This window comes from Lolium rigidum, chromosome 4 (genome assembly GCF_022539505.1).
Source record: "Lolium rigidum isolate FL_2022 chromosome 4, APGP_CSIRO_Lrig_0.1, whole genome shotgun sequence".
Lineage (NCBI taxonomy): Eukaryota > Viridiplantae > Streptophyta > Magnoliopsida > Poales > Poaceae > Lolium > Lolium rigidum.
The window spans coordinates 246,711,778-246,726,828 of NC_061511.1; the positions used below are offsets into that span (position 1 = coordinate 246,711,778).

General features: G+C 48.8%; 1 protein-coding gene across 1 annotated transcript; it reads left to right on the forward strand.

Moving 5' to 3' along the window:
• Positions 1–9,714: 9,714 nt before the first annotated feature.
• LOC124650144 (FT-interacting protein 3-like) lies at positions 9,715–12,393 on the forward strand. The gene has a single exon (XM_047189702.1). It carries the CDS (start codon positions 9,715–9,717, stop codon positions 12,151–12,153), a length of 2,439 nt encoding a protein of 812 aa, XP_047045658.1. The 3' UTR covers positions 12,154–12,393.
• The last annotated feature ends 2,658 nt before the right edge of the window (positions 12,394–15,051 follow it).

Here is a 15,051-nt window from a genome sequence, read left to right on the forward strand (position 1 = left end):
TCGGAAGCTTCGTGAGAAAATAGGCCTCCGGGCTTTTATTTCGTCCAATTCCGAGAATATTTCTTTACTAGGATTTACTGAAACCAAAAGAGCGAGAAAACGACAGCGGCACTTCGGCATCTTGTTAATAGGTTAGTTCCAGAAAATGCACGAATATGACATAAAGTGTGCATAAAACATGTAGATAACATCAATAATGTGGCATGGAACACAAGAAATTATCGATACGTTGGAGACGTATCAGCATTATTATTGTATTTTACTAGTACCTTGAAATACTTAGAGTAATTCTACTCTCATCATGGTTTGATCTTGGTTAATAGGTTAAGTGGTTGATCACCATACATATGGTTCCAATTATAAAGTGTAGCACAAGATTTTGATTATGTTCAAGAATTGAAACATAAGGTTTATTTGATGTGCAAATCTAAGGTTCCAATGCTATTTACCTAATGACACATGGGTTGAACCTTAATTGAGGTTTAGGTTTTATTTGTGATCACCCAAGTGATACACAAACTAGGTTTGAGATTTAATTCTGGTTTGTAGAGTTGAGATAATACCATATTGCATGTGCTAGGGTTTAATCTCCCTTAACCATGATATGGTGGTTGTTTATTTAACATTTTATGTTCTCCTCTAGTTACTATGATATTGAGGATTGGTTTTATCTTCTACCAATTGGCTTCTATTATTAACCTCAATTTAACATTTAAGTAACTACATTGGTTATAGTTCTTTTTATAGTTAACTTTGATCATATGGATATATGGTTTCTCACTATATAAAACATAGAGTTTAACTCTAAGGTTTTCTTAGGTTGTTTAATTTCTGAAGTATGGATATGGTAGGATTCTACTTATGATCACTAAGTGGTTCACAAGTAGAGGTTGGGATATAAGTCTAGGGTTGCTTACTAGTTACCCCCCTATGATTTCATGTGGTGGATGATATCCTTTTATCCTATTAGGTTTTAACTTATCCTCACATACCTCAAGAGCATTATCATGGATTAGGCATGATCCACTTGTTCTTAATATCCTTACCTCAAGTTCTTAGGGTTTATGATCATCACTCAATTTATAATGATCAAGGTTTGGCTTCCTAATGTATCTCTCATTAAATAGGTTTCTCACTTCCATGATCAAGTATTGTCTTGATCAACTAGGGTACAATATCTCACTTATAGTTTCTTGGGTGGACATGGCTAGGGTTGTCTCAATAGATTATATCCCAGGAGAATGCTTGAGATATTCTATTAGGGTTCTACTTAACATTGTTGGTATTATCATTTGGGTATATGGATAGTTCTTTCCCTCAAATTCAAGTGTTGCCTCAACTAACTTGAGTGTAACACCATAGCTTGTGCTCTCTTGTGTAAGGATGGATTATTCTAGGTTATGGTGTACTCCTAATACTATAGTTCAATGGTTGTCCTTTATTCTTAAATAGTTAAAGCTGGGTTTAGTATGAATGCTCACTCTCATTTGGGAATGACTTGAATAGTACTCTAGGGTTCCTCTTGAAGATGATGATTTGAATACTTGGATGCATATCCAAGGTTTAGCTCCAGGTTTGTTATTGCTTCTCTAATAAATAATATAGAACTCTCACCTCTTTAGGTTTGATGTAAAACTATTTGGAATAGAGAAGAATTATATTCCTTAGTTGGATCTCCTTGTCTTGTTTCCAAGAGTGAAGTCAATTGAATACCATGAGGTTCATGGTAGGATCAAGAATTAGTTTAAGTCATGGAAAAGGGAAGTGAAGAATGGTTTCTCCATTTATTGTTACTTGATTTATAATTGAATAGGTGTTCATATGTTATGACAAGGATTACCATATTGTAATCTTTTATCAGATCAAGCAATTGATCAATGAGTAAAGTGTTGTTGAGTTGATTATTAGTTCCATTTGATCTAACCCCTTAGATCAAATCGTCTCTGCCCAAAACAAGGTTTTAGCAAAGTCACATTGAGGTTTATAGCGCTTGACTTGATGAGCTACTTCCATTCCACCAAGGTCAAGTGAAACTTCGATTCTTGTGACTGTTTTACTTTAAAGCGCGAAAATTCCCCAGATTTTCTATGCATGAATGCAATGCACACATCTGTTTCCTCTATTTTTGTAACCCCAATACCTGGGATATTACAATCTGGCCTTTGAAGAAGTTGTGCGCCGCTCGCGTCCGGGGAGACATTCCCTCTGTCGACGTTCTCAGCAGGGACATGTCGTCCCTGCGTTTCTTGAGCTCCAGCTTCTCCTCTTGCCTCTTGAGCAGCTCGGCCCACCTTTGGTCGGCCTTCTTGTCGCGGGAGATAAAGGTCGAGGAGACGTCGGCGAGGCATTTCGTGATCGACGCCTGCGTCTTCTCAGACGACGCAGCGTCGGCCAAGGCGGCCTTGGCAGCCTTGTTGCCAGTAGGACGCCCTGTCGAAGTTGCCAGCGGCGCGTCCAGATCAATGGCGTCCTTCCCCTTGGACAGCGACAAGCGCGTCAACCGCCATTTCTCATTCATTTTGAGCTTGCCATAGCAATGCATGAGCACGAAAGACTTGTGACCTTCCGAGTTCCTCGAGTACAAATCCATGGCCCTATCAAACTAACCAAAGGAAGCGAGCCATTTCATCGAACACAATGTAGGCGCTACGGATTATGGAAGAAAGAGTCGTACCGGTTAGGCGACGTCGGCGCCGCTGCCGCCTCTGGTCTCTAAGTCCTGATGGTACCCATGGAAGGAGTTCACCGACGCCCTGGATGATGGCCCATCGCGTCGACATTGCCTTCTCGGCTCCTCTTCATTGGCACTTTCTGGTAGTCGATGTTGATCAGCTTGCGCTCATCGAACTCGGCCTTGATCCTCGCCCAATACTTCCCGCTTTTTTGGTTGGCGCCGATGATGGAGTCATGGCTCACCGTCGCCCACGACTCGCACAAACAAAGATCTTCCAGAGGCGTCCACTTCGGGCCTCGTGTGCCCGACGCCTTCTTCTTCTTCTTCGTCCTCACGCCGTCCGCGTCTACCTCCACGGGATCATCGTCACCGGCACCCTCATCGTCCTCTTCCTCGCCTCCCTCTTCGTCCTCATCGTCGTCCTCCTCGTCGTCCTCCACCCCGTCCTCTTCCTCGTCGTCCTCCTCCTCAACCCCGTCGTCCTCCTCAGCACCGGCGCCGTCGTATTCGAGCGGACCCCTGCGGCCGGTGAAAGGGCCGCCATCCGGACCGGGTCCTGGCTCGCGCTTCTCGTATGCCGGGGAGTAGAGGTTGTTGGGGTTGAAGCCGCCGTGCGGCAGCGCATCCTGGTAGTGCGGCGACAAGTTAGGCGTCACGCACCCGGGAGTGCCGGAGGGGCCGTCGTTGTAGAAGGCGGATGACGACGGAGAGAAGATTCCCGAAACGTACACCGGCACGTTCGTACTATATGGGCTCGCGTTGGTGGCGGCGATACACCCGGCCATTATGTGCTGGTGCTGGCGCGCCGCCAGAGCCTTCTTCTCCAGCTCCGACTCGGCCGACGCGACGCTCGGGCGCTCCATGGAGTATGACGCCGTGTGAGCCGTACGTGCACAACATGCTTACCATTTCTCCTGGTTCGTTGATTTTCTTGTTGAGGCTTCATCCCGAACATCCACCATCCATGTGACACGGCTCCACATTCAGTTGTTTGATGTATTTAGAGAATTCATGATTGAATGATCGGTGCTTGGTGGAGCGAGTTTGGAAATTTCTCCTCGATCAATGGTTTTTAGGATTTAACCTACTTTGGGGAGACATCTACTCCACGGTCTAAAGGATTCTATTTTTAACGCAATAGTGTGAACTTATTTTGTAACAGTTTCTAAGTGTGATACATGCAGCTGTCTAGGTTTTGTTTTGGTGCTTCAGAATCTACACTAAGCACTACCATGAAGACTACTAGTGGGCATTGGTGAGTTTGAAGAATCTTCACGCATAGGTATAATTTTTCAACTGTACATGTTTTCCATTTTGTGATGTCGTTTGTTATTCTATGTTTCTAAGAAATATTTATGTACTCTTATCTATATACCTTTGCATGATTTACCTCGTCGTTGCTAAGTCCAGTCTTCTGAATTTAGGGACAAATAATACGAAAGCTGATTTTTATGCCACTTTGATTTTTTATTTAGAGTCTCAATTCTCCAACAAGTTCTTATCCACCTGGTGCCATTGCTCACTATGATATGCTCATTTCCTTATTTATATCAGGTTAAGCATGGTACAAGTGTTCCACACCATTCAAGTCCATACAAGAAAGATATAATGAAAGAATTTGCACCTCAACAAGATGATGGAAATGTAGAATAATGAAAGGAAGTTGCAGCTATGCGTATGACCACCTTACATGTACTGCGGTGGCCATGTTCTTTGGAGTTAAAAATGTTTACTATATAACTGATCAAGAAACTATCTTTGGGCAGTCTATGATAGATTGCAAGTTCTTATGCCGTTGTGTTTAGCTATGTAAATGTTATGTCATATTGGATGATGTGAATGTTACTATTGGTACAACATCTTATCGTGATACAGGAAATATTCCTGGAAAATGCATTTTATTTGTGTAATATCTTATTATGCTATCTGGAATATAGGAGGAAAACGTATTGATTTTATTAAAATTCAAACCAGTGACGGCCACGATAGCTGCAGGGTTTGATCGAAGCCAGTGACATGCATCTTTTTTGCTTGTCACTAGCATGCACATACTAGTGACAGGCACTTTGCCTGTCACTAGTAACCTCATACCAGTGACTAGTCATTAGTGACAGGCGCTTTGCCCGTCACTAATGGGCCTTTTAAGGCTGTCACTGATAGCCTATTCTGCAGTAGTGGCCCTCCGTCCTTTCCGCTCCGCCGTCGATAGCTTCCGGCAGGCAATCTTGCTGCCATTGATCGTCGGTCCATCCTTCAGGCTTCTTCTTCAAAGCCGGCGCCTTCCGCGGCCTCGCGAACGGCGCTGTCGCCCCTTTCGTCCCATTGTCCGGCGGCTTCTTGGCCGCTTTCTTCGCCATCTTTTTGGGGGCTGTCGGCGGCGCCATGTGGAGAGGGTAGCGCCGGCGGGTGGACGGCGGGTGGACGGCGGGTGGACGGCGGGAGGGAGAAACAAATCGGCGGGATAGGAGAAATGAATCGGCGGCGGGATATGTTTTGGGAGGCCTGAAATGCGCGGCGGTATAGGCACGATTTGGCGGGAGCGGCGGGATTTGGCGGGAGTGTGAGACGAATTTTTCCTGTGCCGCTGACAGGTCGGGCCCGCGTCGGTTCGCCTCGCTTTTCGGTGTGTCCGGCGTCCCCGGTGCGTCCCCTGTGGGACGGGGACGGGCTCGGGGCGCCGGACACCATGTTGGACGCGCCGGACAAAAATGGGCTTTGGAGGACGCGGCTGGAACGCATTTTCTGTCCGGCGCGCCCCAAATCCCTTTGGGAGACGGTTTGGAAGACGCGACTAGAGATGCTCTTATCCAGGGGGGAAAAGAGAGAAGCACGCTTTTGGAAAAGCCAGTATATACTATGAAATGTCTGTAGCACGGCACGAAAGCGCCAAGTTTATTCAAGATTTTCGCAGCGTTGCCTGGCACAATGGTTGCTTGCCTGATATGCATGTACATAACATATGTAAGTAAGTGGGGTTCCATCTAAATCGCGCTTACGTATAAGCCTGATGGCCGGTGAGTGTACCAAATAAATGCTCCAGCAGATGCCGCAAAAAAGGACGCATCCACAAAGAAAAGTTTGATCTACGTCTCGCAACAATGTCGGACATGCCATTTTCGGAACGACTGCCCACGACACTCTCCTAAATAAATGCTCTACTCCCTCAAATCCAGAATAATTGTCACGGTTTTAGTTCATTCTGTTTCACCCAACACTCATTATGTACCGGGGGAGTATATACTACTATCACATAACCTTCATATTTGGAAACAATAATTCAACAAAATAGATAATATCATTCAACATAATCAAACATGAAAGTCAAATAATTAATAAAATAAATTAAAATGCCATAACTTTAAATATGTACACACTCATGCGACGTTTGCTCTTCTCGCTGACAGATGCTCCACTAAATCATCTTTGCAGTTGGGGATGAACCTGTTCGCCGTGGATTTCTTGATGCATGGACGGAAAGCTGCAAACTCTGTTGGCACCCCGCGCTCAACATCGGCGAGAGGACCCGACCAATCATATGTATGGTCGTTATTCACGGGAGCTGAGTGCCCACTCTCAATTATTATGTTATGCTGATCACACGAGCATTCGCGACCTCCCACAACTTTTTCATTTGACGCTCTCAAATAGTGGTTCAAACACTACGGCGATTGCCCGACAAAACCTATACACATTGTCCTTACATGCCAATTCAGTCATGCGTAGATAGTCATCTTATGCATCCGGGGAGCTCCACATACAAGACACCTCAATGCGGTCGTGCATGTAATCTGGTCTAGTGTTTCTTGCACCTAGAGTCGTCCTCATACTCCCTCACACCTTACCCAATCTTCACGAACAACTCTTTGTTCATCCTAAAATGCCGCCAAAAGCCCTTGGGTGTATGTTTGGATTGTCGGCAAGATAGTCATCCTCAAACATCACAACACCTTGCATCTCTGGTTCCGGTCTTTTTTCCTTTTCCCCTTCCTAGAACCTCCCCGTCGAGGTTCAACATTTATATTCACTCGTAAACGATGAAGACAAGAAAGGACCATCAATTTCCCTTCATCACCGGCGACAGGATTGGCTTCATCTTGCCTCAGTTGATGAATCTCATCCTAGCTATCCATAGTCTATTTATTGAACAACCACTCAATAAAATACATAACACTATCAAAATTACCAAGAAAATAAAATTTAGAAAAGATATATACCTAGGCAAACAACTGAATAAGTTGGCGACAAGGTGGGTACGAGCCAGTGTTAGTCGAAGAACCGCCCTGGGGCGGTACAAGCGAGCAGGAGCGTAGGTCAGGACCAATGATGATGCTTGCGGCGATGGCTCGACCGGGTAAAGGAGATGTTTAAAAAACACGTGAGAAGCAGCGTCTTCCAACCAATGGCGAGCGCGCCAACTTTGCGACGGTGTCACAGTGGCTATGCGTTTGTGCTGGGCAGCGGTGACCTGTTGATTTGAGGCCAGCGATGTGAGGGGTGGAGGCGCAAGAGACGATAGGTTGGGCGGGGAGAAGGTTTGGATCCCTGCCGTGTGGCGCTCCCATGTTGGTTTCTATGGACCGGGTCCGGCGAGGAAGTGGCGGACATTGTTATGGGCCACGCCAAGTGCCGACAGAGATTTGGGGGAGCCAGTGTGCTCTTACAGTTTACTTCATAATTTGTAGCGCAAATTTTTATCTATATACTTTCACTAAAAATAACAAAATAAACTATAGGGAAATTTAAACGGAATTCTGTTGGACACCCACGTGCAGAAAGGTGCGCTGCAGATGGACGCGTCAAAGCAAAACATATCAGCTATCAGGAGGTACACTTCGACGAGAAAAGAAAACGAGATGCAGTGCACAGATGTCTGAAAATGAGGAGTACGTAATACATAAAGGGAAAAGTGGAATTTATGTGTCGAATGTTTGAAACGCAAAGAAAGCAACGGCTCGCGGTCGCGGCCGGATTGCATGGTCGAAGGCGTGAAGCTATCGGCAATAGCGGTTTCAGGGGAGATGAGATGACAAGAACAGACCGCAAGTCTCAACGTCCGTCCCGTCCCTTGCCATGCCCAACAACCCTGTATCTCTTCGGCTTGTGACAGACATGCGAGATCGTCTGCGGAACTCGTCTCTGCTCCTGCGACTGAAGCTCCTGAACTCGTGAACAAGCAATTTCGGTGTCACTCTACCAGATACCCTATATATCGGATATCCTGTTTTCCCCCTCTTTTAGTAACTAGGGAGAGGCCCAGAAGAGCCTCGATGGTGCATTATATGGCGGGCTTTACATAGATGAACACAATTAAAAGGAAAAGTACAACTTACTCCTTTAAATGTGACAAGAATGCCCTAATACTAAAAGAGAAAATACAATCAAGTCATGGTCTTATTTCACCACCACGGTGAAGAAACGGAACCTGCCACCAGACTTCTTGTGCATCGTCGGGGAACAAGCCACTTGGGTTGGACTAGAAGAGAAGCTCCAGCACTGATCCATTTAAGAAGGGCCTCCGTAGGAGGTAAAACATGTGCCTTTTTTATGGCACCGAGGAGAGGCTGTTTGAACGAAGATAGATCATGGCACGAAACAAGGCCACCGTGTGGGTATCTCCAAGCTACATCAGATTTCCCCGCTCCCCTCTAGATCTGCAAGTCTTCTCGCCACCATGGTCGTAGAGAGCAGCAACACATCGAACCATCGGATACAGAAATAGGGCAACATAGGCAACATCTTATCTGGATCACTAGGGTCGACTCTCAACCTACTCTAGCTTTTTATTTGAGAATCCAACAACCTTTATTGATCAATAATCAAAGGAATACAAAACTCGGCAGGTGGCTCAAGAAGCCAAACTTGCCGGCCTGAACTAACTGAAACAAAACTACAAGCCACTTTATGCGCTTATGAATTCGAAGCCCTATTTTCATTTCTAAAAACTACACTAGGGAAACCCTTCGGCCAAGTTCTAATATCATATGTGATCATGCTATAGCAGCCTACATATTCCTCCTTCAGATTGCTGATATTTTGAAGACAATCTGAGGCAACAACTATGTGCGGCAACTGAAGCTTTGTTGCCAGCGCCATAGCCTCTCTGCAAGCCATTGCTTCCAAAGTCGTAGAGTCGGAGATACCACTCACCGCCATTACCGCCATTCCCGAAGCTACAAGGAAGGCTCCATCAGCGCCCCTACAGACTACAGCGAGGGCCGTGATCCGTCGCACCTCTAAATCTCCAATGCCACCGAAGATGGTACGGGGAATGAAACCACGTAGGGTTTTACTTTGCCGCCTGCGGATGTCCTTTTATGAGCTTCAATTACTCAAACTCTGACTGAGGATCATAGAATGCTCATCATAAGCAAACGGCCCACGTGCTCGTCCTTGGGTTCGTAGGAACCATAAATCGTGGGACGAAAGGTGGTTTATCTACTACGAGTTGTGAATCATGTTTGGGGTCCATCTGAGCGAGTGACTGTGCAAGATGGGGAGCACGTACGTGAATGGCCATAGCGAGACGAAAGTGAAGGAAACAGCACGCTCGTGTCGCGGGGCCGCATAGTGGTAGTGGTAGTGGGAGCGCACCGCGAAATTCCCGACGGATCGCAGAGGATCCCACGCATCCGTCCGCCCGTCGAGCTGTCCACCACATCGCCGCCTGCAGCGAACCGTGGCGCACGTCCCTACCCCAACACGATACGTCACACACCGTGCGAGGCATCTCTAACGTCACTGACACCGTGGCCACGGGTCGCGCTGACCTACTTGTCGGCGACGTATGTCTTTTCTCACGGTATACTTTTGGGAGCATATGGATATACGATAGCCGCTTGATGCGGATCTGACGGTTGGATTCCGTCGCGGCGCTGCTACAGATCCCCTCTGCCGTACGCTGCCTACACACTCCACGCTGCCCTCCACTCCACTCCCACGGCGCTGCGCTGATACAGCAACTGCTCGACGGAATGCCACCACACTAGCCCCACTACCACTTTCCCCACGCCGCCACACCACCAGAGACGCCGCCGAGAGAGATGAAGGGCGGAGCAATGCAGCCGCGGCCGTTCATGATGCACGGCCCGGGGGGCCCGATGCCGCCGCCGCAGCAGTTCGGCCTCACGGAGACGCGCCCGCCGCTGGCCGCCATGCAGCGGCCGCGCTTCAACATCCCGGGCCTCAACCCCTCCGCCCCCGCCAACGCCGCCGGCAAGATCTCCTCCACCTACGACCTCGTCGAGTCCATGCGCTTCCTCTACGTGCACGTCGTCAAGGCGCGGGACCTGCCCGCCGCCTCCGCCGCCGGCTCCATCGACCCCTTCGTCGAGGTCAAGCTCGGCAACTACAAGGGCTCAACCCCCATCCACGCCGCCAACCACAGCCCCGCCTGGCACCAGGTCTTCGCCTTCTCCGCCACGCACCTCCAGTCCCACCTCCTCGAGGTCGCCGTCAGGGCCAAGGACCTCGCCGGCGCCGGCGACGACCTCGTCGGCCGCGTCGCCTTCGACCTCTCCGAGGTCCCCGTCCGCGTCCCCCCGGACTCCCCGCTCGCGCCGCAGTGGTACCGCCTCGAGGGCCGCCGCGGCGAGAAGCTGCACCGCGGGGAGCTCATGCTCTCCGTCTGGCTCGGCACGCAGGCCGACGAGGCCTTCCCGGACGCCTGGCACTCCGACGCGCACGGCGCCGCCAGCCCGCAGGCCGTCGCCTCCACCCGCGCCAAGGTCTACTTCTCCCCCAAGCTCGTCTACCTCCGCGTCGCCGCCATCGCCGCGCAGGACCTCATCCCCCACGACGCCTCCTCCCGCGCCATGAACGCCTCGGTGAAACTCCAGCTCGCCAACCAAATCCGCCGCACGCGCCCGGGGGGCCCGCCCGGGTCGCCCAACCCGATGTGGAACGAGGAGTTCATGTTCGTCGCCTCCGAGCCCTTCGACGACCCGCTCTTCATCACCGTCGAGGACCGCGTCGGCCCCGGCCGCGACGAGCCGCTCGGCCGCATCATTCTCCCGCTCAACCAAGCAATGCCCCGCCACGACCACTACGGCAAGCCCGTCGAGCCGCGCTGGTTCAGCCTGCTCCGCCCCGGCGACGACTCCCCCGACCGCAAACATCCCGACCACAAGTTCGCCAGCAAGATACAGATCCGGATGTCGCTCGACTTCGGCTACCACGTCCTCGACGAGTCCACCTACTACAGCAGCGACCTGCAGCCCTCCTCCAAGCACGCGCGCAAGCCCAGCATCGGCATCCTCGAGGTCGGCGTCCTCGGCGCCCGCAACCTCATCCCCATCAAGGCCAAGGACGGCCGCGCCACCGACGCCTACTGCGTCGCCAAGTACGGGCCCAAGTGGGTGCGCACCAGGACCATCCTCAACACGCTCAACCCGCAGTGGAACGAGCAGTACACCTGGGAGGTCTTCGACCCCTGCACCGTCATCACCGTCGTCGTCTTCGACAACAGCCAGATTGGGGCCAAGAACGGCGGCGATGCCAGGGACGAGCACATCGGCAAGGTCAGGATAAGGCTCTCCACGCTCGAGACTGACCGGGTGTACACACACTTCTACCCGTTGCTGGCTCTGAAGCCCAGCGGGCTCAAGAAGACCGGCGAGCTGCATCTGGCCGTGCGCTTCACCTGCACTGCCTGGGTCAACATGATCGCCATGTATGGCCGCCCGCTGCTGCCCAAGATGCACTACTCCCAACCAATATCAGTGATGCAGCTGGACTACCTGAGGCACCAGGCCACCCAGATTGTTTCGGCCAGGCTTAGCCGAGCAGAGCCTCCGCTGCGCAGGGAGGTGGTGGAGTACACGCTTGATGTCGGCTCGCACATGTTCAGCCTCAGGCGCAGCAAGGCCAACTTCTACCGGATCACCTCGCTCTTCTATGGTTTCGCCGCGATGGCCAAGTGGTACGATGGCATCCGGAGCTGGCGGAACCCGATCACGACGATGCTGGTGCACATGCTGTTCCTCATCCTGATCTGCTACCCGGAGCTCATCCTGCCCACCATCTTCCTCTACATGTTCATGATCGGGCTGTGGAACTACAGATACAGGTCAAGGCACCCACCACACATGGACACTAAGCTATCGCAGGCCGAGTTTACGCACCCTGATGAGCTCGACGAGGAGTTCGATACGTTCCCAACCAACAGGCCGGCTGACATTGTGAGATTGCGCTACGACAGGCTGAGGAGTGTCGGAGGTCGTGTGCAGACGGTGGTCGGAGACCTGGCGACGCAAGGTGAGAGAGCTCATGCTTTACTGAGCTGGAGAGACCCTCGGGCAACCGCCATCTTCATATTCTTGTCCCTGGTCGTCGCCATTGTGCTCTACGTGACGCCGTTCCAGGTTTTGATGGTGATCGCCATGCTTTACTTGCTGCGCCATCCCCGGTTCCGCAGCAGGATGCCCTCTGTCCCGTTCAACTTCTACCGAAGGTTGCCTGCCAAGTCTGATTTGCTCCTTTGAGGAGGCCAAGAACATTCAACAGAAGATCAATGGGGGAGCCTTGTAACATTGCCTGTCTCCCTCATTCTGTTCCTTCTGATTAACATCAGATCAGATGTGAATATACTCGGTGAGTTCATTAGTTAGAGGCAGCTGGTGGCCCAGTAATAAGGTATTGGTTCTGCTTAGTTAGGCAGAAAACGAAGGGAATGACTGGATCCCTTCATAGTTTTGGATGAAAATGGTTGGTCTTCAGGCTTCTAGCATTGTAGAGCAAAAGGCAGGGCACGAGATGAGTTCTCAGTGTATTATGTTTATGGATTGGTGCCAATTTTGTTCATGTTTAATTAATTTCGTTCCTTTAATCATGTGCCTGATCATGTTCTTTGTATATGTACCTTTGATGCAGTGTTCATGCTCTGTTACCTGCAATTGTATTCGTCGGGCAGTTTTACTGCCATGTCGTTGTAGCGTGCTTGCTGGGATATTATGTTGGATATTAGTACAGATTCATCATCCTTAGGGCCTATATAACTAAATGTGTCGTGATCTTTTTTTTTTGCGAAATAAAATGTGTCCCTCGTCGTCGCCATTGTGCTCTACGTGACGCCTTTCCAGGTTTTGATGGTGATCACTATGCTTTACTTGCTGCGCCATCCTAAGGTCCGCAGCAGGATGCCCTCTGTCCCATTGAACTTCTACAGAAGGTTGCCTGCCAAGTCTGATCTGCTTCTTTGAGGTCAGTGCATTCAACAGAAGATAAATGGGGGAGCCTTGTAACATTGTCTGTCTCCCTCATTCTGTTCCTTCTGATTAACATCAGATCAGATGTGAATATACTCGGTGAGTTCATTAATTAGAGGCAGTTAGTGGCCCAGTAATAAGGTATTGGTTCCGCTTAGTTAAAAAACGAAGGGAATGACCGGATCCCTTCATAGTTTTGGATGAAAATGGTTGGTCTTAAGGCTTCTAGTATTGTAGAGCAAAAGGCAGGGGACAATATGAGTTCCCAGTGTATTATGTTTATAAATTGGTGCCAATTTTGTTCATGTTTAATTAATTTCGTTCTGCTAATCATGTGCCTGATCATGTTCTTTGTATATGTACCTTTGATTCGGTGTTCATGCTCTGTTTCCTGCAATTGTATTCGTCGGGCAGTTTTACTGCCATGTCGTTGTAGGGTGCTTGCTGGGATATTATGTTGGATATTAGTACTGATTCATCATCTTAAGGGCCTACATAACTAGATGTGTCATGATCTTCTCCTCTGGTTCAGTGCAGAAAATAAGCAGCAACTTCCATCTTTTCGGTGTCCTGTAGGTGTTGTCTCTTGCTAATCGGCACCAAAGAAACACTGGAAAGATTGTACCCAAGCACACTTTTCACCTCTGTGTACCGTGTGGCGTTTAATAACCAAACATTACATATCAAGCAATCTTTTTCTTGCCAGCTACAAACATTGAGACCGTATGAAGAAATTCTGGACATGATAAACAGGTACGAAACAGGGGCGTCGCCGTTTTTCATGACAGATTTTCAGTTTTGGTGAACTAGTTATGGCATGATTACTATCAAAACAAAGTGATACCTTTTCAGCTAGGTTCCACGATCTAATGATAACAAGAAGAAGAATATCCAAAGCATCCCGGCACATTCAAACAAGTATAAAATTATCATTATGTAAAAACAAGCGATGACTTGATTAGAATTTAGAAAGTGTCGCTCACCAGCTGGCTTGGCTCATTAACATTTGTCTCTCTCATTCTGTTCATTCTGATTAGCATCAGATCAGATGTGAATATACTCGGTGAATTGATTAATTAGAGGCAGTTGGTGGCCCAGCAACAAGGTATTGGTTCTTATGTTATCTGCTTAGATATGCAGAAAACGAAGGGAATGACTGGATGCCTTCATAGTTTTGGATGAAAATGGTTGGTCTTCAGGCCTTCTAGTGCAGATCAGAAGGCAGGGCACAAGATGAGTTCCAGTGTGAAATGTCTATGTATTGGTGCCAAATTTTGTTAGTTTCGTTATGTTGATCATGTCCCTGTCCTCTGATGATGTTCTTTGTATATGTATCTTTGATTCAGTGGGCATGCTCTGTTACCTGCAGTTTTACCGCGTGATGTACTACAGATTCATCATCTTGAGGGCCTACATAACTAAATGTATCGTGACCCAATGTGAGTACGCTGTTCAGTGCAAAAAACAAGCAGCAGTTTCTATCTTGTAGGTATTGTTTCTATCCTCTAGGTGTTGCCTCTTTTGCCAATCCGCACTGAAGAAACACCAGAAATATCGTACCTAAGCACACTTTTGATCTCTGCACGTTGTGGTGTTTTCTAACAAAACATGATAAATCGTGCAATCCTTTTCTTGCCGGCAGCAAACATGAGACCATGTGAAGGAATGCCGGACATGATAAAGCGGTAGGAAACAGCGCGGTTGCTTGTCTTCAGGGTTCAGTGTAGAGTTAAAGCCAAGAGATAAGTTTCAGTGTGTTATATTTATGTATTGGTGCCAGTTTTTTTTTCTTTTTCATATTTTATTAATTTCGTTCCGTTGATCATGTCCATGTCCCTGTCCCTGATCATGTTCTTTGTATATCTACGTCCTATTCTGTCGTTGCCTATTCGACGGTACCTCGGAGGAGGGATCCTCACGAGGGGGAGAAGAAGTAGGGGCCATAGGGCGGAGTGCACACGGGACGGTGGTACGCGAGTTACCCAGCTTCGGAACACCTGCACGATGACAGGGCCTACTGCTGCTTGTCTGGAATTATCTGGGCGCTTTCGCGTTGTTACAATGAGTTGTGGTTGTGCCTCTAGGGCTCCCGGGATCCGGCTTATAAAGGCGCACGAATCTAGGGTTTACATGGAGAGTCCTAGCCGGATTACGAGATAGCCTAACTACGGTATA

Excerpts from the sequence above, each read along its gene's own strand:
- LOC124650144 (XM_047189702.1), top strand. The coding sequence starts at position 9,715 with ATGAAGGGCGGAGCAATGCAGCCGCGGCCGTTCATGATGCACGGCCCG.